This window comes from Peromyscus leucopus, chromosome 10 (genome assembly GCF_004664715.2).
Source record: "Peromyscus leucopus breed LL Stock chromosome 10, UCI_PerLeu_2.1, whole genome shotgun sequence".
In the NCBI taxonomy this organism is placed as follows: Eukaryota; Metazoa; Chordata; class Mammalia; order Rodentia; family Cricetidae; genus Peromyscus; species Peromyscus leucopus.
Window position 1 is genome coordinate 37,257,006 of NC_051071.1, and position 25,015 is coordinate 37,282,020.

At 36.4% G+C, this 25,015-nt stretch overlaps 1 protein-coding gene across 4 annotated transcripts in view; it reads right to left on the minus strand.

The window, feature by feature from the left end:
* Kcnip4 (potassium voltage-gated channel interacting protein 4) overlaps positions 1 to 25,015 on the minus strand; it is a 1,082,012-nt gene that overhangs the window by 468,727 nt on the left and 588,270 nt on the right. The window contains exon 1 of one of the 4 annotated variants that reach the window (XM_028865925.1): positions 20,369 to 24,550. The exons of the other annotated variants lie outside the window; for them this stretch is intronic. Coding sequence (XP_028721758.1) covers positions 20,369 to 20,468 — 100 coding nt within the window. The 5' untranslated portion in view covers positions 20,469 to 24,550. Of the gene's footprint in view, positions 1 to 20,368; positions 24,551 to 25,015 lie in introns of those variants that run through there. 4 annotated transcript variants of the gene reach the window in all.

Consider the following 25,015-nt stretch of genomic DNA (forward strand, 5'->3'; position numbering starts at 1 on the left):
TGCCTTGTTTTGGCAAAATTTAGTGGTCATTTTTTTCCAAGGGTCCTGTATGTTTAGTTGATACAACATTTTGTTAAGCAGTCCAGACAAGAACAGTTTCTTGCCCAAATGGCTAACTTTTGCCATAAGGAAAGCAAACTCCATATGGAATTTCTTTGATGCCCATCATTTTCTTTGAAGTAAATCAGTGCTGCCAGGAGCAGACGTGACTCACTGTCCAAGAAAGTCTAAGTTTTTAAAACATTTTAAACGCCATATTCTGTAGGTCTTTGAAGTGTTTGAAGATTACCTATCTAATTGAAATATATCTGTAGATACCTAGAAAATTTAACTAACATGACTATAAGTTTGATTAGCATAGATGACTATTAATCTGTGTTTCTTAATTATATTTTACAATTTTAAATGAATTGCATAAGCATAGTACCTTAAACAAGAGTAGAAATATACATACAGTATAACAAAATTAACTTTAAATTTGTAATAAACTAAAATCTAAAGCAATGTAAAATATTTTAAACAAGTTGTTGCCTTTTAAAAATAGTTTCAATAATCTATCCTTTTATCGTATCATATCTCTATCCTACATTTCTACATTACATCCCCCTTTCTTCTTCAGAAAGAGATTGCATATGGAGTTTACTTTGTGGCAAAAGTTAGCAACTGGGCAAGAAAATGCCCTTGTTTCTATGGCTGACAATATGCTGTCCAAAATGGGCAAGCAGGACACAAAATAAAGGACTGCCAATCCTTGCCAAGACAAGGTAGGAAGGCCTTTCAGAAAATCCTGCTTCACAAATGAGTCTGTCAAATATGCTAGGCCTGTAGGCTGTGGATGAATACCCCAACATTGCAAAGAAATGTTAGGTGACTGTCCAGGTAGCCAGCTGTTTCTGTCATTTCTTACATTTTTTTTGGAAGTCGCTTGTTTGCACTTCCTGTTTACTCAGTTAATATTATTTCCTTCTCAGGTCTTCTGAGGAGTTGAAGATTAAATGGTTATATTTATAGTTTTCCTTGTTAAGAAATTCAGAAAAGAAACTCACTAAAGAGGTGTAAAATGTGTAGGTTTGAAAGACATCAAAAGATAGTTTTTGGTTGGTAATGCAAATTAGGATAGAACGTAAGTTAGATACAGTCCTTTGGATCCACAAAAATAGAATAGATAATGGAGTATTTCCTCTGAATTTGTCAAATGCAAATGGACTAGACATTGTTAATATACTTATTGCATATATATATAGTATATAATTTTTCCTATGTCAGTTATAAACTTCCTTTTATTTTAGACAAAAAAAAAGGGTAAATGTGGTGATATGTTATTTGTACTCTAACAAATAAAACTTTCCTGAAAATCAGAAAAAGGAACTAGCCACTAGTTAACCATAGAAGTCGGGAGGTCTGTACGGACAGATAGGAAGTGATAAAGCTGGGTGGAGAGAGGAAGTGATAAGGCAGGGAAGAAAGAGGAGCTCACTCTCTTTTGGTGGAGGATTTTGTAGTTTACTATTTTGCCTCTCTGCCTTTCAGCTTTTACGCCAGTATCTGGCTCTGGTTTTTTGTTTGTTTGTTTTTGTTTTTTTATTAATAAGACCATTTAGAAATTCATGTTACATGCACTCTTATATTGTACTAGAGAGCTATAGAAATGTAGAAATAAAGAAACAGCATGGCATTGGCACAAAACAGCCATGTTAACCACTGGAATTGAATTGAAGACCCAGACATAAATCCACACACCAATAGTTACCTAATTTTTGATTCAGACGCCAGAAATGCACACTGGAATAAAAACAGCATCTTCATCAAATGTTGTTGGTCAAAGTGGACTGCTGCATATAGAAGAATCCAGATAGATCCATACCTATCACCCTGTACAAAACTCAACTCCAAATGAACTAGAAACCTCAATATAAAACCAGATACACCGATAGAAGAGAAAGTGGGGAATAGTCTTGAACTCATTGCACAGGGATAGACTTTCTGAACACAACACCTTAACACAGGCACTAAGATCAATAATTTTTAAAAATGGGACCTTGTGAGACTGAAAAACTTCTGCATAGCAAAGAACATCATCATTCAGACAAAGCAGCATGGTCTCAGAGGTTTCAGTCCATCATGGCTGGAAGACGGGTAGGAAGGAGCAGAATACTTTACATGGTGTCCAGGAAGCAGAGAAAAGTTAAAGAGACCAGGGCAAGAGATCACTTTCACAAAATTCCCTTGTGATCTACTTCATCCCACATAACCCTCCTACTTCTTATCACTTCCCAATAACATCATCACATTTTGAATCCGTCAACTGATCAATCCATTCATTAGGTCAGAGCTGTCATGATGCAATTGTCTTTGAAAATCCACTTAGAGACAGCTTTGATAATCTTCTAGGTGCTCCATAATTAGGTCAAATTGGCAATCTATATCAACCATTACAATCATTTTACTCTTAAAAAGTGGTTTCATACATCAACACATTGCCATTAATACAAAGAATAATACTAGATCAAAGTTTAATAATCACAGAAGCAACAGTCCTTAGTGATTTCTTGCTTAGGGTTGGCCATGATGCTGGGTACATCTCACTAGGTAAATAATCTAAACAGAGTAATCTAAACACTATAAAGTTGAAATATAGTGAAACAAGTTTCCTGAGCCTAGTAAGTTAGAAGCAGAACCTCAAACAGGCTTCCTGTACACAGGGCTTATGAAGAGAATGATCCTGAGGAATGATGGGGTGAAATGGAGGAAGTCAGAAAAAAAGAGGGGGGGGGCAGATGTCAAAATTTATTTAGTTGAATTCTTAGTCTGATTTATGAGGAGCTCTAATGATCTAGTAGGTGATTAGAGGCTAGCCTGCATTGAGGCAGGGAATGGACCTTATATTTATCAGGTCCAGAAATTGCATAGGATATGGGGGCTCCTGTATACCTTAACTACAATCACTCTAGAGTAATTAATTCTCCAGAGATAGTCATCAGGGATGTCCCTCAGCAAATGCCCATCATAAAACATCTGCCAGAAACAGGAGTTCCATGGTTACCATGGAACTCAGCCAGTACTAAGAGGCACCCTGGCATCCTTTAGGTTCGCAGGCCAGATCCTCTATCTAGCCAGAGAATACCTGAGATTCAACCTCCATTAATTTAAATTGCTTCATCAGTGTTTTTCATCCATTCCTCATCTTCCATCTCACATTTTGTTGTATTTTGCCTTTAAAACAGACGCAAATGGACAATTCCTCTTCCCTAAATGACCTAGGTTGATCTGTCAGCATCAATTTTAAAACTGAGTATTACTTCAAACTAGAATAACAAAGTGAAGCCAATCTGGCACCCTTTTATCTTACCTTTAATGAATGGATAAAAATAATTTTAATTACCAGCATTATTTAAATGATGTCTGAGCAAGTTGGAGGTTGCTTTAAAACAGTTGACTAATGTCAGCATTTTAAATACTCCTCATTCCCAGTCTTATTTAGACTAACGCATTTGCATGATCTATGAATAAATATCTGTTCAGAATCTCAGTTCAGTGTCCAAATCACCGTATATTCTAAATAAGGCAGTTTGGATTTCTGAGAAATTACTGTAAACGCTTAGCTTTTATTAAAATCGGGTTTAAAATCATAAAGAAAAATATACTTTGATGTTAGCAAGCCATTAACGAGCAACTGTCTGCCATGGGAAAACAAGCCAAGAAACTACAGGATCTAAAAAGTTAGGAAGCAATAAAATAAGTGCCTGTGACCCAGCTCTGCATGAAGTAAAGACTAGCTTGGTTTGGAATGATACATTGCAATGATAAGAAGACAGTTCATAAGAATGGCAAGGACCCTAAATGAAAACTGTTCACTGCAGGACTTTGAACTTATATTTCCATTTTCACTCCCCTCATTGTTTCTTTTCCATTTAAATGCAGATGTGAAGATGATGTTTTATAGTGCCTTCTACTTATCATGCGTGTCTCTATTTCCCCTTATCTCCTTATTTTGCATACTTTGAAAGCCAGTTTTATAGACCTCAACATTGGAATCAGTATCCCAGTGATCAGAGTATGTGGAGCAAATGAAATGTGTGACTGGATTCTATCAACAGTGTTTCTCATGCACAGAGTAAAGTGCTGTATTAAATACTTACCTGTGTGAAGGATGCCATACCTAATTGCTATGACATAATAATTGGTTTAACAGATAAAAATTAAAATAATGTATTAGAGAGGGCTTCCCAAACTGACTATAAAAATGACAAAATGGGGAGCTCTGTTTACTACTTCGGATAGAGTCCTATGAGACAGAGCAGTTCCTAGAAGTATTTTCACTGAAAAAGGAATCTTTCAAAAATAGTGGGACATTTTATCTTATTTCAATCCTCAGTCATATTCAGAAGCATTTCTCCTCAACAAAAGATTTTCCAGATAATCCCCTAGGGATCTGATGCCTTTGGAAACCTCTGGAAATATCCCCATTCATCAGAGGAGAGGGATGAAGGCAACAGCTGCATCACTGTTATACATTTCATCTGTTATTTAATTTTACTGTGGGCTTTTGAAGAGAAAATGTTAAACTCTTGTATTGGATGAGAGAATTGAGATGTAATTTAAACAAGCCACAATAATAATAAAATAATGATGATGATGATGATGATTATGATGATGATAATGTGAATTGAACATAGGTCAAGATCTAGGATCTAATCTATGTGCTTTAGATTTATTTTTCATGCTCTTTTCACTTTTTCTTCTGTGTGGCAAATAGCTTAATACATCTTTCAAAAGTATTTTGCAGGAGGTTAATAGGATGCAAACATTGTTTAGATTAAACAAATGCAGATTGCTTGGCTTACAAGCTTTCTTAACACGTTTAATATGTTCTGGTGTATTTTGAATTTTTAAAGCCCTACACTATAGTGTGTCCATAGAGCCATTGCATAGTAATCTTGCCCTCTAAAACATGCCTAAACTTTGAATTCTCCTGAAAACATTTTAGAAATGACCTTTCTTCCAGAAATATTGTACAAATTAGAGAAGAGATACATAAAAATTCTAATGACTTCAGATTTTATTCATGAATGTTGCAATGACTGGAGTTTGCATTTATTTTGGAAATGAGAGGTATAACTGTGAATAGAAATGCTACTATATACATTCACATCAGCACATGTTTACACATCTGAAAAAGAACCCTACACTAAACAAGCTGCCCTATCTCTTATAATCATTACCTACAGGTGAAAAAGAGAATGTGTCCTTATAATGTCTCAATACTGTCATAGTTAAACAATAAATAGTTATGCAAGGCATACCAGGTATACTATCTTACTTACTCATCAGACTGACTCCTTGAAACATTTAATTTAAGATTCATTTATTTATTATATATACAGTGTTCTGCCTATGTATATGCCTGCGGGCCAGAAGAGGGCGCAAGATGTCATTACAGATGGTTAAGAGCTACCCTGTGACTGATGGAGATCGAACTCAGGGCCTCTGGAAGAGCAGCAAGTGCTCTTTACCTGTGAGCCATCTCTCCATCCCCTTTCCCGAAACATTTTTATTTCCATATGGCATAAGAAAGAAGAGCATACACAGTATTCAGCGCTAATTTAAACCTATTTCAGTAACCTATAAAAGAGTTACAAGGACACTCACTATTTCACTTTCCTTCTGAAACATGCTCATCTCATTCTCCTTTTATGCCTTTATTATTGGAAAGTCTAAAAAACTACACTCAATTAATATCAAAAAAAGTTTTAGAAGAAAATTTCTGTCCAAGTTACTAACATGAAAGTAGCATTAATAATGGGTATTTATCTTTCTCAGTTATAATTTACTCATAACCTATTGATGCATCCTCACTAAGCACCAAAAAGTAAGATTAAATTAAGCATTCTTTCTTCTTGTCTAAAAATGATTGTGTTGTGCTGAGAACAGTATATGACTGATCATCAGAAGCTGAATTTGCCCTAGATATTGCAGGTTTTATTTTGATTCCTGTGGTGGTATTGTGTTCCCCAATTATTGTGCACCCTAATAAACTTACCTGGGGTTAGAGAACAGAACAGCCACTAGATACAGAGGCCAGAAAATGGTGGCACACACGTCTTTAATCTTATCACGTGGGAGGCAGAAATCCATCTGGATCACTGTGAATTTAAAGCCACACTGAAAACAGCCAGGCATGGTGACTCACACCTTTAATCCCAGGAAGTGAGCCTTTAATCCCAGGAAGTGATGGAAGAAAGGTATATAAGGTGTGGGGGCCAGAAACTAACTGGTTAAGCTTTAGGCTTTTGAGCAGCAGTTCAGCTGAGATCCATTTGGATGAGGACTCAGAGGCTCCAGTCTGAGGAAACAGGATTGGCTGAGGAATTGTCAAGGTGAGGTAGCTGTGGCTTGTTCTGCTTCTCTGATCTTCCAGCTTTAACCCCAATACCTGGCTTCAGGTTTGTTTTTACTAATAAGACTCTTTAAGATTCATGCTACAGATTCCTGCAAACTCTTTCCAGAAATCTCCCTTGTTACCTAAGACACAAGTGCATCTTTGAGAGGACTAGCCAAGTGAGGCTGTGAACTCGGTGCTGAATCAGAGTGTTTACATCTATAGGAAATAGATTCCTGTAAGCAGATTTAATTCTACAGAGTTTAGCCATGAGTGGGTATGTGGTCAGGCTAGATATACCTAGTCTAAAATACTTTATTTTAGTGGCTCATCCAGAGTGAACACTCTCGGCTGCTGCCAGTACAACTCTGGTCAATGCAGAGCAAGAAAGGCCTGATGGCTCCCTGACTATGAATACATTGGAAGGTGTCCTCTTGTACTTTCCTACAATTCTATGGGTGATGCTTACACCCATTCACTAACATCAAATACCTATTGATTGAGTCTGGATGAAAAGAGGAGACTGGTCATAAGGCCTGATTTCTTCATGAATAACAATGAGGGAAATGATTTGGGCCTAAGTTCTTTGAAAGTACGTCTATTATCTTATTCAAACTGGCATGAAGTCTAAAGCAGAATTTTTTCCTACCCCAAATTTTTTTAATTGGAATCTATAGCAGCCTAACCTGTGCTATTATTATTAAAAAATTAGTAATAAAAAAGAAAAATTACCTGAATTGTCCCTAGAGCTAAATTATATAGCATAAGTTAAAAGAAAAGGAAAAAAAAAAGATGTATGGGAAGTGTTGAGGATTCCATTTCAATGAGACATTTAACAGAATCTCTGCACTTCCATGAAGTCTCATTTTATCACTCCTTCCCTTTTAATCTGCTTCCCACATTAAATAATTCCTACCTGAGTTTCGCATGAATGGCTTGAGGGCAGCTGTGAGCTGACTGCTACTAGGAAAAGAAAATTACTTATGCCCCAAAGTGGGGGAGGTTGAGCACTGCCAGAACAAATAACCCCCTGATCCTTTCCATCCTTCCTCACAAACCTGCACTCACTCAGATCAAGCTTCCGGTGCAGAGGAAGTGAAGCAAAACACACCAAGGAATGAACATCGTTTGCTCCTAAAAAAATTTTTTTTCATAGAAGCTACAGAGGATGAACACAACTTTTAGGTGACTTCCAGCTACCAAATGTCACTTTACAAACCACTGATAACTTCCTTGACATCCCAATATGCATAAACACAGCTCTTCATCTACGCCAGAAACTTTATCTTAAAGCTAAAAAGAAGACTTTAATACTCAAGAACTGAGTGTTAGCTCCAAGATGCTACTCCCTGAATTCTCTTGCTTTTAAGGTAAAGATAGACTTAGAAGGCTTTAATTTTAAATAACTTTTCTGAAACAAAAATAAAATATTTTTTAAAATTTATTTAAAATGGGTAAATTACTATATTATAAAGTGGTTTTCTTTTCTTGAAAAAAATATGTATTTTATATTGATATAGTAATATCAATATATTCCTTTCAAAATTAGCTAATTTTTATATGAATGCATTGGAAAGTATACATGTTCAAAGAAGAAGCAGAAAGTCAGAGTTCAACTGCTCCATTGTATGTACATATTTATTAATGAGGACTATATTGTGTATATCATTTTAAAACTTGTCCTCTTAACTAAAAAAATTACATTGTAAATATTTTGTCTTTTTAACTTAAAAATTACATTGGAATTTACTTTAGGAAAATTCATCATCTGTTGATCCCTGATTCTGTATCCTGCCACCAAATTCTAATGTTCAGTGGTTCCTAAACTCAGTGTGCTGAATAAATTTTTCATGTGATTGAACACTTTCACACTCTTATGTAGATACTGAGCACACACATTCACTGCTCTGTTTCTGGTATGGATTTGATGTGGCCAGTGGCTTCAACGTGTAGTAGAATATTATTTTAATGTGTGATACTTTCGTTTATGTTGTATTTGTTTAACTCTGTGAAGCTGTGTTACTGTGCCTGTATAAAACACCTGATGGTCTAATAAAGAACTGGCCAATAATAAGACAGGAGAAGGATAGGTGGGGCTGGCAGGCAGAGAGAATATATAGAGGTAGAAATCTGGGAGAAGAGATCTAACATATAGCAGCAGAGGAGGAGGACGACTCCAGGGCCCAGACCCCCAAGCTACACAGCAATCCACAAAGTAAGATTTACAGAAGTTAGAGAAAAGGAAAAGCCCAGAGGTAAAAGGTAGTCAGGATAATTTAAGTTAAGGAAAACTGACTAGAAACTAAGACAAGCTAAGGCTGGGCATTCATAATTAAAAATAAGAATCCATGTGTGATTAATTTGGGAGCTGGGTGGCAGGGCCCCCAAAAGACCAAAGCCCAACCAACAACAGTATCAGGATTCTGCTGTCCTGACTTTTCTGCTGTGATGGACTATGCCCTTGAACAATGAGCCAGAATAGAACCTGTCTTCTCTAAATTTCTTTTGTCAGGGAAGTTTATGAAAGCAAAAGAAAGGAAACTAACACAACACCTTTCTGAAAAACATCTGTGACTTCAAACACAGTCTCACTGCAGAATCAAGCATTTCTATCATGACACATCAGCCTGTGTTTGTCAACATTTTTCAGAGTCCCCCTTGCTGAGAACCTGGCTGCTTTGGGATATTGTGTACCATTGTGGATACACCATAGAGAAATGAGACTTTTCACTCATTTTCATTTGTTCATTCAAACAGATGACACTTTTCCAATCGGGTTCTATTTAATTTTCAATGTCTTTGTCTCTATGATCTGATATGCTGTAGCTATTTTTTCATATTGGAAACTGAGGCATACTCATGTGCTGAGAAGGCTCTAATTGCCTCAATATTTTTCTGTTCTCCAATGTGACTCTGCCTTGTCTTTGAACATGACTAGTAACCTCAATCTTGCTGTAATAGACCCAAGAAAGAACATACTCTATGTGAGTCATAAGAGGCTTCTTTTCAAGGAAGAACTACAAATCTCAAATGAGCACTCTGTATTCCTTGGCAATCTTCTCATATTTGCTCTGTAAATTCACTTCCCCCAGGATCGAGTCACACTATTGTATTTTCTTTACCTAAAACATCCATATTCTCCACCTCACAAATGTTTCCTCCTCCTTCTGCTTTGGAATGAGGCAGAAGAAATGTAGTCAGTCAGATTAACATTTTATGAGTGTACCGTTGTGTCCATCGATATTCTCTGCTATCTGACTGACCACAGAATATGACAGTTCTCTTTGTAAACAAAGCCAACTACTCCACTGTATCAGGAATGTCAGCAGTCTTGGTACCACAACACTAGAACAACACACAGAAGCTCAGTAAATATAGTTCAGTGAATGAAAAGTGAGCATTTGTGGACATTCAAGGTCTTATCTGTTCAAAATGAAAACAAACAGTAGCATGGATATTTATTTATAGAGTTCACCTCAGCAGCATACATCTAGATAACATTTCTGTAACATAAATGATACTAACCTCATTTCCTCAGTGGCTTCTTACACTGTGACTTAACAGTTAACAGTCATTTCTTACAGCACATATAAACAAGAAGATCCAATCATTGTCTATCCATCTTATCTGTCTTCATAACAACAATCCACTGAAGCCTGATGAACTGACACTCAACTTGGGGTCAAGTTAGTTGCTGTAGATCATATTGTAAGTGAGGGGGGAAAGACTCAAGTACATGCCTGTCTGATGGAAAAGTCTCTGCTTGCTCTTCTTGGCCATGCTTCAGAAAGGCATTAAGATATCTCATAGATCCAAGCCTAGGAACTAACTGGGCCTGTCCAATAGGGAAAAGCACTACATGCCCTTTGCAGTCAGCAAAGCATGGAATAGTATATTGTCAAATAAGCATATCCCATTCTGTCAGACTTAAGTCAGGTGGGACATGAAGTTGAAGAGAGGCATGTGGAAACCTAATGGAAACTTCATATCTAGCAAGACTGGATCTTTTCTTCTCTGTCCAAAGCATGAGTTTTAATCACTGCATAAATGGCAAGATCTTTCAGGATCACAACAGGGACATATCATGGGGGGGAGTTTTGTTTTGTTTTGTTTTTCTTTTGATTTGAAGAATATATAACTTGAGGAAGTGAGGTTTACAAGAAACAAAAATAAATAAAACCATGCATTTAAAATGTGCATGGCATGGGGTTTTAATACTTATGTTTCAGTGTGAATGGGAAGGGTCTCCAGGCACTACAAAGGTTTTGTTGTTTAAGCTTAAATTGCTTCCAGGTACATCTATTTCAGTTCACTATGTGCTTCTACCTGGGTGACCAGTTCAAGTTGCCTGAGAATCTTTGCTCTCCAAGAAGACAAGCTGGATTCAAATATCATCAAGTCCATTTCTGAGTATGATATCCCATGCTGGAAACTTTATGAACATACATTCATATGCTTTCTTTTTGGATAAAATTTCAATCATGACTTCCTCATAAATATTGTAGTCACCATGAGTCATACATGCATTGTTGATGACAGTGCATGAAAAATGCTCTACAGAATACTTCTCAAAGTGCCATTGATGACATTAGCACCTGATGCGATGCCCACTCTTTTCTATTATTCCAGAAATTTCTTTGAGTTGAGCCCTACACTCTATGGGTTTATACTTGCCTGCAGCACGAGTACTATACAATTGGAGTTCTACTGTGTCTTCTTAATCTTCAATGATCTTCAACAACGAGAATAGAGTCTTAATTGACTGCTTAACCACAGGTGTATCCCCAGCCCCCATATTCTGTGACACTGCATTGTGGCCTGCTACTGTTTTCATCTGATACCTTGATTCTATGCACCAGAACATTCCATTACCCATGCTTAAGAATAAGATAATGAGACCAGAAAAGAGCAATAGTATGAAAAAAATCTAAACAATATATTGTTAAGTAAATAAAGAGTCAGCATTTCTATAATTATGGCTAATAGTATTATTCTTACAGAGCTTTGCAAAAATTGGATACTAAAATATGTTAAATGCTTAGTTCCTCACCTAGAATATAATTATTTTTATATCATAGATGATGTAGTTATTATGGTATCTAAGCTTTTAAACAGTGTTGTGATTTCTAATGAGTCAATTAACCTTCCTGGGTCTCAATTTATGCATAAAATGAGGAAGGTTAGGCAACAATTCCATAAATCTTGTTAGTTCCATAAATTATGTTTTAATATAAATAGCAGAGGAAGTAAATGTATTATTCTCATATCAATTTGGAATATGCCCGATTTAGATACTTATCACTGAAATTCATATGTGAGAGAGGAGAAGCTACTTAAAGGGAAGCAATAGATTTTCCTTTTGTAAAAGTCATATTTTCGTCCACACACTTCTGATACTTTCACCATGGCAAATACCCAAGAAAGGGAATTTGGCTTTTCAAAATCTCTTCTCTAGATAGGTCATATTAAGACACTTGATACATTTTCTAATGATGTAATTAAAATTTGTATTTTATACCATGGTGTTGAAACTGCCTGTTAAAAATGAAGACAAGATCCGCTTCCACTCTGTGATAGGCAGATGACCAGACTTTACTTAATAAAGATGATTTTGGACATGAGCACCTCATAAAGATCAGTAAAGGTCAGACACTTGTTCCAGATAAAGGGAGTTTGACAAGAGACAATGATTCCACATCCTGGCAAATGTCTGCCAGTGAGGTATCACAGAAAAGGCTCCATATAAGGACTTCAGCTGTTAGCCACTATAGAAAACCTGATACCAGGGACTAAACAGAAGCTACAATAGCTGTCTAGAGTTGACGTAAACTCACTACATCAGTGGCTTCCCAGGATCTAAAATAAATCCTTTGAGACTTGCAATGGTTCAGTATGGCATGACCTTAACTACAAATGCATTGCTCCTACCTCTTCCCTGCAAGCCTACAATGCTCCAACTAACTGCACTCTCAGCTCCTCAGTACAGAAATCCCTAACTAGCTGACAGTTCTTAAACTGTTCAGGCCTGCTGCCTGGAATCCTTGTCAGAGGTTTTCTTCTGTATCTCAGAAATTCATTTCTTTCAAGCATTTTCATACAAGCTAGTTTACCGTAATGCCTTTATTCTATTACTCTGTCACAGAGCCATATTTCTTCTTCTTATGATTATCTACATTTTTCTTTATTAAATATTAGATTACATATATATTCACTTATCTTTTTTTTGTTTCCTCAAATGTATATTTACAAGAGCTAGAAATGTTTGCTACTGTGAGTTAAATGTGTTAAGAATAACATATGGACCATTGTATAGACATGTATTAAGCAAATGAGTAAATAAACGAATGACTTTGCCTCTGGTACATTTTTTTATAGCTAGTACCTTGATGTTTATTAGATGACATTGAAAGAAAAGAGGTCTCACCTACTTTGCTTACAACTATACCCTTGTCTCCATGTTGAATCTTAGAGGTGACATCTTAAAGTTTCTCAACTAATGATCTTACAAACATATCATGAAAGGGTCTTATACTTGTTTGAAGAAAGGTAGTGAATTATGTCTTTGATGACAGAAGCAGCCAACGAAACTTATTTTAAGCTCAATGCAGTTAAACATCAACAATGTTCCATTAGCAACCATTCTTCAGACAAAGTTAACTTTGTTTTGAATCATTGAATCTCACATGCATAGCTGTCACTTCCTTGGCAGTCAAAGAGTATAGCTTCTGATTTCAAATGAGTGTTTGCCTCTGTTGTTTGGATGGAAAGGTAAGGTGTCTGTCTATAATGGAAAGACACAAATAATTTATTATAATTGTAGGCAGACTTCTAATACATATAAAGACCAACTCATCTCAAGCCACGTAAGAACAGTTAGAAGTGCAGTGACAATTTCAACTTAAGATAAAAGGAAACTGAGGTAAAGAAGATCGTGGTTTGTACTCAAGGACATAATGCTACATGTGTTAGAGCTGGTACTTCATAATTAATGATGTAATTGCCTTGGGTTTAGAGTCTGTGCTTTGAGCATCTGAATTCCATGGCTTCTATCTAAATAAGAACTAAAACATACAATTGATATATTAGGAACAAGGTTTGTCTTCATGATAAGCCTCCAGACCTATCCAAATGCTTTCTAAAGGCATGGCTCCAACAGCATGTTTATTGGCAGTGACTTGTTTGTTTGTTTGTGTTGGGAATGAGAACAAGGCCCCCATTCATGCTAGGCAGTGCCATACCACAGAGGTATACCTCAAGCTATTGTTTTGTTTTAGACAGATGTCACTATGTATATAATTCAAGCTGGTTGGGAACTCACTATATAGATAGGATGGGTGCATATTTGTCTACTACTGAGGAGAATATAAACATGTATCATCATACCTTTGAATTTTGAATAAGGATATAAAAGTGGGTCCCCGTGAAAGTATGACATCAGAGCAAACTGGTAATAATTAGGGTAATGAGCATTAAGAATGATGATATGAGTATATCCATTTGGAATTTAACCTTGGCATTATAGAACTTCATTCCCTGGGCCACTAACTATGCATACTATCATGCAGTAATTAATATCTACTATAAAACTTAAATAGACAAATCCTAATGATGTAAAACACTTCAGTTTATGGGCAACAAATTCAGCTCAAAGCTCTCTATACTCTATCTGTATCTAATGAGGATGATACACTGGCAAACAACATCACTGTCATCAGATCACTAGAATGCCAGACTTCAAAATGATCGGTCCACTAGAACAGGAAAGCTTCAATTATGATAAGGATTTTATAGAATTTAGATCATGCTTAAAGTTGATCTGAGTATAATTCATTCTATTTTTCTTTAAAGAAAGTAGTGCTAATGAAAATAGGCTTTTCTATCTCTCTAGGACTCAGTTTCCTCATATATGGAATGATTGATTTGATTCAAGTAATTTCTGATTCCATTCTGTGCAGCCTTGATAAGTCAAAGCTTCAATTATGTAAATTGCAGATACACCTTCCCTTATTTTCCCTTCTTCTTCATAGTTTCAATTGATTATCATAGCTATGTTTTCAAAATGCATCTATATAATGCTGTATGCAAAAAACCCAACAACGTTAAGATGTATAGGAAAATTCTGTAGAGAATGACTTTATCACATATGACTATTATTTATTTTTGTCGTAGTTGAAGTATTTACTCTCTGCAGCCTAATGAATGCTACTTGGATCAATGCCACTATTATAACTCTGAAACTAATCTAGACTTTTTTGCTATTCCCTTGTGATCTTAAGCAAATTCTCATTCTGCCTAAGTCTTCAGCTAGCCTTCTACAAAATAGAAACAACACCTGAATTCTTGCATATTTGACAGCAAGAGTTGGGAAAGGCACCTGCAGCCTCCTTTAATCCAGTTTGCAAGTTCTTAACTGAAGTTGGTTTAAATTCCACCCTTTGTTCTGTCCCAGGTAGCTAGAACCACCTGTGTTTCTTTTTGGTTTTGTTTTGTTTGTTTTTTTAAATAGAGACTAGAATAAATATTTTCCATGGACAACTGTCCCAATCAGAAACCCAAACTCAGCTGAGGCTATGTTCATCTCCTAATCAGTTTTGGGTGCATTTACTTTAGAATGCTACTTACTACCATATGCATCATTGTGTTATAGATGCCAATGTGCCAATCAACCTACTCTATATGTCTCAAATGCTTTCATTAAAGTATCTCCACACTGGATGCAAGAAGCATCTCACACTTAGTTTTCTCTTGTCTCAAGAATGACAAGCCACTTGTCTCCATTAATCTTTCTGTCATTCTCAAACAAAGAAAGATAGTCAGGTATCAGTTTTAGGGTGGGCATTCATATTACTTCTGCCTCCATTTTTATCTAGTAACCTATAAATGTTTTATTTATTTGATAAGACAAACTTTAGAAGCTTCTTTATGGCATGTTTAATCTAGCACATTGTATTAAACAAAGGTTTGTAGAGTCTGGCTACTATGGATACCTGATCTAACATCTTATCCCTCTCACAAGATTATTTCCATCATAACATATTGTGTAGTATATTAGGATTATAAAACAGGATTTGGAATTTGATGTTCTGAGTTTGAATTTCAATTTTATAAGTTATGGACTCATTCACTCTTAGCTACCATTTTTTTCTCATATCTAAGATGAGAACACTTACTTCATAGAACTGAGATGAAACCAAATACACTATACAAATAATATGCCTAAACTATAGTATTAATATTCCTACATTATACTAGTACATTAACAATTTTTATTTAATATTAGCCTACTTTCCTTGTAATTCTCAGTAAAACAAGGTATTAAAATTATTTATGATAATTTTATAGGATATATAAATATAGTGGAATGTAAATATATCCATAAGGAGGTCAAATAATAGTTTAAAAACCCAGGATGAAGAAAAATTGAAATTGTTATCTTAATTCATACAAAATGACTCTATATCCTCTAGGTGTAACCTCTGAGTGCACTATTTTTTTTTTTGTCCATTAGTCTGCTTTAGGTATTAATGTTTTAATAATATAGAAATATTCACTATAAGGGGGTCACTACAATGTCAAATGTTGAAAATATCCCATTCCCATATGTCATTAAAAGGTGGTATGTAAAAGTATTCAAGGACTTTTATTTTCATAAATGTTACAGTTTAGAAAGGACTTTTCTCAGATAATACATGAAAACACCTTTGGTTTCTCATTATATTTTTGGAAGCAGGATGCTAGGATTTTTAAAAATTTCTTCTTCATGAGTTTCAATTAACAGTTTCAAGTGGAAATAATATCCTCCCACCCCAATCACCCCAGTCTGTCATGTTATCACCAGTAAGCATGATGGTGCTCATGGACAGATAGTATGGATTTGTAGTTGGTCCAAAACGACATATCTACCACCACACTTGTCAAGAGCAGCATGGAAGAACTAATGACTTACTTTTCATAAGTCTATCCTTGAATATATGCTACTATTTAATACTTATTACTCATATCTTTTAAATAAAGCAAAGTGAGTAAATACAAAAAAAGAAGCTTTATGCTGATTTTAAAGGGGATACAAATTATGAGTTTATCTGTCTTTTTGTAAGAGAGAGTGACTATGAGCATTCTTTTCTAGTTGCTTTTAAACATTTTTAAATTGCTCTCTACTGTAGCTTGATATGAGGATTGTTCTTTCTTCATTCAGTAATACTTTATCATCATTTTGAATGTATTTGGTTGAAATGTAGATATTTTCAGAGCCCAGTACAGCATACAGAGATAATGAAATAGCTGTGCCATTAAAATTTTGATTCAATTTTTCTCTGGAATGAGGTAACAGAAAACTACTTCATTTTTTATGACTGGAGAAGAGGCAATTTGTGTTGTGAAATTTTAGTTATATTCCAAACTCTCATAGCTCTGAAATTTCCTAAACTATTCAACTAGTGCAAAGAACAATCAATATAAAAAAGGAGCCACTGACTTTATCTTTTATCCTTAAAACTTTGCTCAAGTCAGCACTATTGTTTCATATGCATACCAGTCTGATGTTAATATTACTTTTATTTTTTAAATTTATTTATTTTATCTCTATGGGTGTTTTGTTTGAATATATGTCTGTGTGTCCTGTGTGCCTAGTACTCAAGGAGGCCAGAAAAGGGTGTCAGATACCCTGCAACTGGAGTTACAGATGATTGTAGACACCAAGTGGATACTGGGAATCTAATCTAGGAAGATCAGTTAATATTCTAAACTCCTGAGCTATCTCTTTGGCTAACATTATTTCATTAAAAAGGAGTCTTATTGAAGTCTACCTAAATTACAAAATATAAGTATAATATAATATGCCTATTTGTTACTAAAATTCTACATAAATTTTGAGAAATGATTAGAATGTGCCTGAAATAATGGCTTGAAATATCAAAATCTAGAAATATAGGAACATATATTTCTCTGTTCTCTGAAAATGCAATAAACTTCCCTGGGGTATGATAAATTAGCCTACCTAATAAAAAGGAAGATTAGTCTAACGGCTACATTGTTTACCTATTACAACGTAGGCCATGGCTACTCTGTCTTGAAAAGAATATATGCTATATAAATTATCAATCTGTAGTTATCTGGCAGACCTATAGAATTTATGAAATAGAAAGTTTCATGGAGATTTTCAAGCCTAACTTTCTCATCTTAAATTGAGAGAGGTAAACTTGACTTATAATGTAGAAAGTCAGAAGATAACAGAGGAGACATAAACATCACTACTTTGACTATTGCTTATCAAATGAAATAATTTTACCTGACAGATACCAATTTTTTTGCTTGAAAATACGTAATGGGTCTACATAGAGCATCATGTGTGTAAATGTATCATATATAGACTCAGACAGAAGAACATTGGGTATTCAATGGTACCATCCCCAGTTTCCCCAAGAAATGGAAACCTAAAGCACTTGGAAAGAAACAAATACAAATTCTTTAAGCTTTTATATTAACAATTTTATTCTAAAGTACATTTATTAGACATAGATTGAAAATAAGATATGCTATATAAATATTGTATTTTCTCTGCCCTCCAGAATACAACCTAATAGATATCATTCATAATATTAATAAATTCAAACTACATTTTGAGTGAGGCCCACACTATAGAACAGTTGCAAAGTGAAATGAAAAGTTTTAACCTTTTAGCGTAACCTTTAAAAAAATCATCCTTGATTTTTAACCAAGTTCAATTTTCCCTACTTAGTCTCAAGTTCCTTTATAGGGCATGTCTACAAATAGAAATAAGAATGACAAAACAAGTCCATATCCTCCAACTAGGACGTGTGGGATGCTGGGAAAGGAACTCCTGTGGGGAAAGAGATCTGAATGAAATGAGTATAAGTGTTTCCTTGTTGGTATAAAGGTTTCAGGACATGGGCAAGTTGTTACTTTGATGTTAAATGCTGTTTATTCTCTTCGTTAATTAAACTTAGGCTGTAACTCTAGAGTATGTGTGCAAACTATACAACAAGTTATATAATCAACTTATTTATATCATATCTCCAGGAATTAATTTGTATATTTTTAGAAAGTTTTTTGACTCTTAAATTGACATTGAAATAAGTCTAATAAATATTTCAGCTATAAAAGACACCATTTCTTTACACATCCCCTAACTTTCACATACGATATATAATTCCACTTTGGTATGGTTATGAACATTTTACCATTTTAAAATACTTCTGAACAAACACCAAAAATCAGATTCATAGTGACATTTAGAAGAAATCAAATTCTCTCTGCAGTGTTAATACAATGTTAACAATAATACTAACAATACAATATAAAATTCAAGACAGAAACTGTCCATGCTGATCAGTACAGATTTGAATTCAAGTAATAATGGAAAAGAATACTGAATACTTTCACAGAGATTAGCAGCCCTTAGGAGGAACAACCCTAAGTTATTATCTGACAGGTGATATTTATGCTCCTGAAACAAATAACTCTAACACTAGAGTAGGCATCATACAAAACCCAGAATGAATACCCTGAACATAAGAGTGTGAAGAAGGACCACACCTCTAGCATAAAATAAGATGTAACCAATCCATCCAAAGAGCTAGAAATTCTGATAGTGTTCTATGAAGCTTGATCTCTCAAAGAGAAGAAAGCATAAAATCCACCACATCAAAATCGGACGTCTCAGTCATAACCATCAGGTAAAATTACAGTAATGCACAAAGAAGCCAAAAAAGTTACTAGTTTCATTAAAATATATAAAATCAAGTCAATTTTAAAGACATTGATCATTTCCAAAATTTAGGGTTTTTCCTCACTTTGAAACTACCAAATATTTCCTTCAGAAAGAGCCACATATGCACTCTGCAAAGTTCCATTAAAATTACTTTAATAAACCTTGCTTTCCACTCCCTCCTCCTCCCAATGAGTTATAAATGTAGGTTTCTGGTAACCTACATCAGAGTGACACACTTACTTTAATTTGATGTTTGCTATTTGTAAAAATAATCACATTTATGTCACATTGTGGCAGCCTTTCTGAGAGGATTAGATTAGCCGAAGATATAAAGACGTTGCTAACATTCTTTATGTTTACTCTAGTTTAAAACTTCAAGTGAGAATACTACAGCAACACTGTCAAGCACCAGAACAAGATGCTTTTAAAAGCTGCACTGCCAACTTTTGAAAAACAGTGACTGGGTGAACACTAACATATCTCAAATACATTCTGAGTATTAAGAAAATATACTCAAAATTTACTCTGAATCTCCGAGACACATTCAGTCCATGGAAAGATACAGGCAAGAATATACCTCACTTTTAAAGGGAGAGGAGACTATTAAGAACGGAGGATCGTCCTCTAATGAACATAAATATCAACACTTGCCAAGCCAAAGCTTGTTTAGAAGCCCTTAGAATCTGTCACATGAGTTGGAGACTCATTTCTCCATGGAGTCTCCGTTAGATTGTAAAGCAGATAACATCAACATCCCTGCAGACAACCTTAAGAGAAAGCTTGTTCCTCAGTGTCTGATCTTAAACCATAAGAATTTCTAAATGCATATCCAATTCTATCCGATGAGTGCATTTGCATACAAGAAACAAGTGCACCCCACAACATACACAAATACAATTTGCTGCTATAATCAGAAGAGGATATTCTACACAAAATCAAACAAAAAAAAACAACAACAGGGACCAAATGCTCTGAATGAGCTGACACATATAATCAACCCTTTTTCCTCAGTTTTGATTCTAGATTCTAAGTGCTGCTCACAGTGTTTTAACGTTCTCTTGCTGTGACAACATCACCACAACTTGCCAAAAGTTTATTTTGCTAATCTTCCTTACCCTGAGAAACCTGATTTTCTGCATGTCCAGCCCAGAATCACATTTCTCTGTTCTCATTTCAGGTGCCTCTAACATTCTCTTAAAAAAATTTTTTTTTAATTGCAAAACAGGATTTTTGTAAGTGACTGAAAAGCACTCCCTTACCTTCTAAACCTGCTTCAATCAGCCCAAACTGTTCCAATAATTTAACAAAAAGCACAATGACGATCAGAACTGCTATCATTTCAAGCCCCTCCAAGTTCATGGTCAGCTAGGTCATGGTCCAGCCACAGCCACTGAGAAGCGCTCCTCACCCTGGCTTTCTTTGTAAAGCCATTAAACTACATTAAGAAGACTACAGCTGGAGAGGGAGGAGGAGAGCTGGGAGAGAGGAGGGAGAGAGAAAGGAGAGAGGAGAGAGAGAGAGAGAGAGAGAGAGAGAGAGAGAGAGAGAGAGAGAGAGAGAGAGAGAGAGAGAGAGCGAGCAGTCATCCTGTTTGCTGTATCCAAGGCCAGAAGTGGCAGCCCCGATAAAGTCGAGCCTGTCAGATCAGGATTATCAGAGTCCTTGTTATCACTCTCCCACAAGGAGACAGCCATGCGTGAAGTAGTAGTGCTCAGATCGCGGAAAACCAAGGAGGTCTCCAGGTCCGGAGCAAGCCTGGCGGGCAACAGAAGCAGCGCCCCCAGGACTCCACACCTCACTCGTCAATGGAATCTCAGGACTGGTCAGTTGCCTTGGAAACAGTGGAAGCGAAGCTGGACTCCTGCTGCAGCCAGGACCTGAGCACCTTGTTGTGAGAAGCAAGGAAAAAGAAAAGCCTGAACCGCCCACAGGCAGTGACAGCTTGCTTTCAGCAGTTTCTGAACGAGCTTTACTCTTCAGAGAAAACAAATGTGTGTGTTTTATTCCAAGGAGTGCGCAGAGGAATGAAGCTTTCCGGCGTGGTTCGTTATGGGTCTGTTCTTTTCAATGAGTCGCTTTATTGGAATGCTCAGTGTCTTACTCATTGTAAACTAATATTCTATTTGAGTAGTAACTAGTATTTCAAAGTGTGATATGCTCATAAATGGTCTCACTGTTTACTAATATTTTAGAGTTTAGCAGTTACCGCCTTTCTTACTGGCTTCACTTTCAATCTAACAATATATGTATTTCGCATGTATTACCTTGCGTGCTTTTTGAAAACGGTCGACACAGACATAAACTCAGTGCCATAAAAAGTTCGAGAAGAAAAAAAAAATGAAGCAAACATTCTTTGGATGTTCTGTGTCTTGTACATTTTTTCCCCTCTCAATACTGCCTAAAGAGGTAGATCAGTCCCAGAATGAAGAACTGATTGAAGCAAAATAAAACACATGAAAATGAACAACAGAACCCAGAGTAGAACTCATCCTACACAAGTCTACTACTCCACAGATGAGCAATGTAAGGACCAAAGAGAATAGAGCAAGGGGCACAGAAAGTGCAGTGGGGTGATTAGAAGTTCAAATCCAGAGCCAACTAGCCTGGATTCAGTTTTAAAACCTCCTAGATCTTATATACATTACATCATATCATCATGCCTCAGTACCCACATTTGTGAGCAGTGCCATGATAGCAACACCAAGTTCAGGAACTTTTGAGAAAATTAGTTAAAAATATTCCCAGAGCAAAGGGATTTGCTCAACAGTAGTAGCTCATCTTGCCATAAATATTTCCATGCTTCATTCATATTTCTGAGGGTTGCTAGAGTAATTCCTCTAATACTCAGCTTTCTTACTCAAAATTCTCACATGGCTTACAGGGGACACACTGAGTAAAGCCCACATGCCTGTGTACAGCCTCCTGGTGGTGTCTTTATACTCAGCTATCAGCCCCAGGGGTTTACCCTTCAATGTTACTATTTCCGTGCAGACTGTCTACAGGGTATATAGCTTTGTTCCTTCTCCAAAATGTATCCTGGACTTCTCTTTCTCTAGGGTTTTGTTTTCACCCTTCTGTCTGCTGGGGAAAGAGAGACATAAAAACAAACAAAGCAAAACACAAAACAAAAATAAAACCAGAATCTATCATTTCTGCTTGTCAAGTTCCTCTGATTATTTCATGAAAATTCTAAAACCAGTGCTGGATGCAGTCTTTTCCTCATGTGTGCCCCTTTGTTGCTACTTTTATTGCTTATGTTAATTACCTGATATTGTCAAGCCTCAGTGTATTGTATTATAGCTACTTGGATGTATGTTCACTCCAATAAAAGTTGAACTTCAGGAGGACATATATCATGACTTCATTGCCTGCCTTGACAACGCTTTCCTACCTCTTATAATCCCCCTTAGGGGCCTACTTCTCACTCTGTAGATATTTGTTAGATCATTCTAGTGACCACACAATAAGCAATTACTGCATTCTGGATGCTTTACATACATTGCTTCCTACTAGCCACTCTGAAAGTAAGTATAATTAGACAGCATTTTCACAGGAAACATGATGCTTCAGAGAGCTTAATAAGCAGCAGGCTTAAGGTCATAACCCTGGTAAATAGCAGGACCAAGATTCAAACTCTGGTTCATTTAATGCAGACTGTTATGTGGTCCTGTTATCCCACACACCTTTAAATGCATTAGAAATTCAGACACTGGCACAAATCCTTATTAGCCTAAGTTGAAAGTGATATTCAAACCGACCCTTTCAAAACATCTGGTAACATTCTAATTACTTGATTAACCCCAGTAACTTTAGAAGTTGAAATGTTACTGAAATGGTAGTTGAATTCATGGATCTTACTTCCTGGTGACTTGTCGGAGTATTATTGCATAAACATGCATCCTCTGTGCTGATAAAAGGGTTTTTCTGTGTCCTTACTACAGCAAACTGTGTAAAGATCATCACTCATCAGTTCCTATGTGCTCTCCCACAAATCCTGGGGTTGAGAAATGGATAGTAGAGAGCTTGTGAAAAGTACCAGAGTGGAGATGGCTGCTCTGCTAAGTATGAAAGCCACAGTAAAAGACCTCTTGGGGCTACACTCCCTTTCCCAGGGCTTGCCAGTTTCCAATTCTTACATAGATCTTATGAGCTCAAACTTTTGTCCTAAATGCTTCCTCTGTCAGAATGCTTACCCCAGATCTCCTCCTGAATAAGAGATGTTATTTGGTCTTTGACATCAAAATCCCTATCAAAGAGATGCCCTTCCTATCAACACTGCATGATGCAGTATATTTCTTCCTGGTCCTAGAGTCATAACTATCTGAATCTCTGTCATTTTCATCAAAATTATTGCCATCATGAATCATGCGTGTTTGTTTACTTGCTTATCAAATGTCACTACTATAGTCTCTAGAATATCAACTGCTATTGATAGGGTGTAGATCACTATCTGCTATATTTCGCATGGTGTCATCAAATGGAGAATAGTGCCTGGTACTGGAAAGGCTGGGTTTGATGACATCAGAAGGCTGACTAATACTTTCACCTTCCCTAAGAAGTCATCTGTTCTCTCAGTGATCTGGCAGAACCAGATTCCCTATGATGTAGGATGCTGAGGGTACTTGTGGACCCTGTCAGTCTTTTGCACTTTTTAACAGGATTCCTTAACCCAAGGCCAATTGAAGGAGCCAGCCAAAACAGGGCAAATTCCCATGACCTTTCTTTAAGGTCAACTGTGAACACTGCAAGCTTGGCTACTTCACTATATTCTGTCCCGAAGGTTTAATATGAATATGATTTGTGGTTTTGCCAATGTGGCCAATGAAAGCAATATCAAGAAGGAGTCCAAGGAAGTATCAGTATCCAACAAATCTGAAAATTGCTATAGAAGGTGAGAAGTAGCTTCATTAAGATCCATTCCTATCATTTAATTTTCAAATACAAGAACACTGTAGTATAAATAGGAAAAGTGGCTTAGATATAAGTGCAAATCCTAGCTTCAAGGTACACAGCCTGAATTCAGTCTAACACATTAATCCATTATCTCAGATTTGGATATTCCTTCCTGCATCACCTTTTGTAAATAGAAACGTAAGTGTATCCAATAGACACAGAAGAAATATTGACCTCATTCAAGGCCAAGCTAATATTTGTCTTCCCTGGAGGAAGGAGTAGAAAGATAAGGGTAGATACTATTTGCAAATGATACTTAATCTGTGTTGATCCATGATTTGCACAACCATAGGCTAAGCATGTAGACTGGCCCAAACCTGAACCATTTTTGAGAAGGGCAAAATCTTAAATGTTATCTTGTAAGAAGAGAGAAGAGACTTTAGAAGGGTGAGTGAATTTTTCCAAATTAGAATCCTGCTGTGGGATATTCTGTATGTCCTGTGGGAGCCCTTCTTGGGTTCCTCGTGGCTTTACCCAGCAGGTCCGCATAGAGGATGATTAGGACCATGGGCCTGAGTGCAGGTGTCTGAGATAGTCTGCACTTGGCTGTACTGGGGGATGGTCTGTATGTCAAGTTGCTCTGATTGGTCAATAAATAAAACCTGATTGGTCGTGGCTAGGCAGGATGTATAGGCGGGACTAACAGAGAGGAGATATAAAAGAACAGGAAAGCAGAAGGCTGAGGCAGAGAGACACTGCAGCCGCCGCCATGATCAGCAGCATGTGAAGATGCCGGTAAGCCACTAGCCACGTGGCAAGGTATAGATTTATGGAAATGGATTAATTTAAGATAAAAGAACAGTTAGCAAGAAGCCTGCCACGGCCATACAGTTTGTAAGCAATATAAGTCTCTGTGTTTACTTGGTTGGGTCTGAGCGGCTGTGGGACTGGAGGGTGACAAAAATTTGTCCTGACTGTGGGCAAGGCAGGAAAACTCTAGCTACAGAATCCAG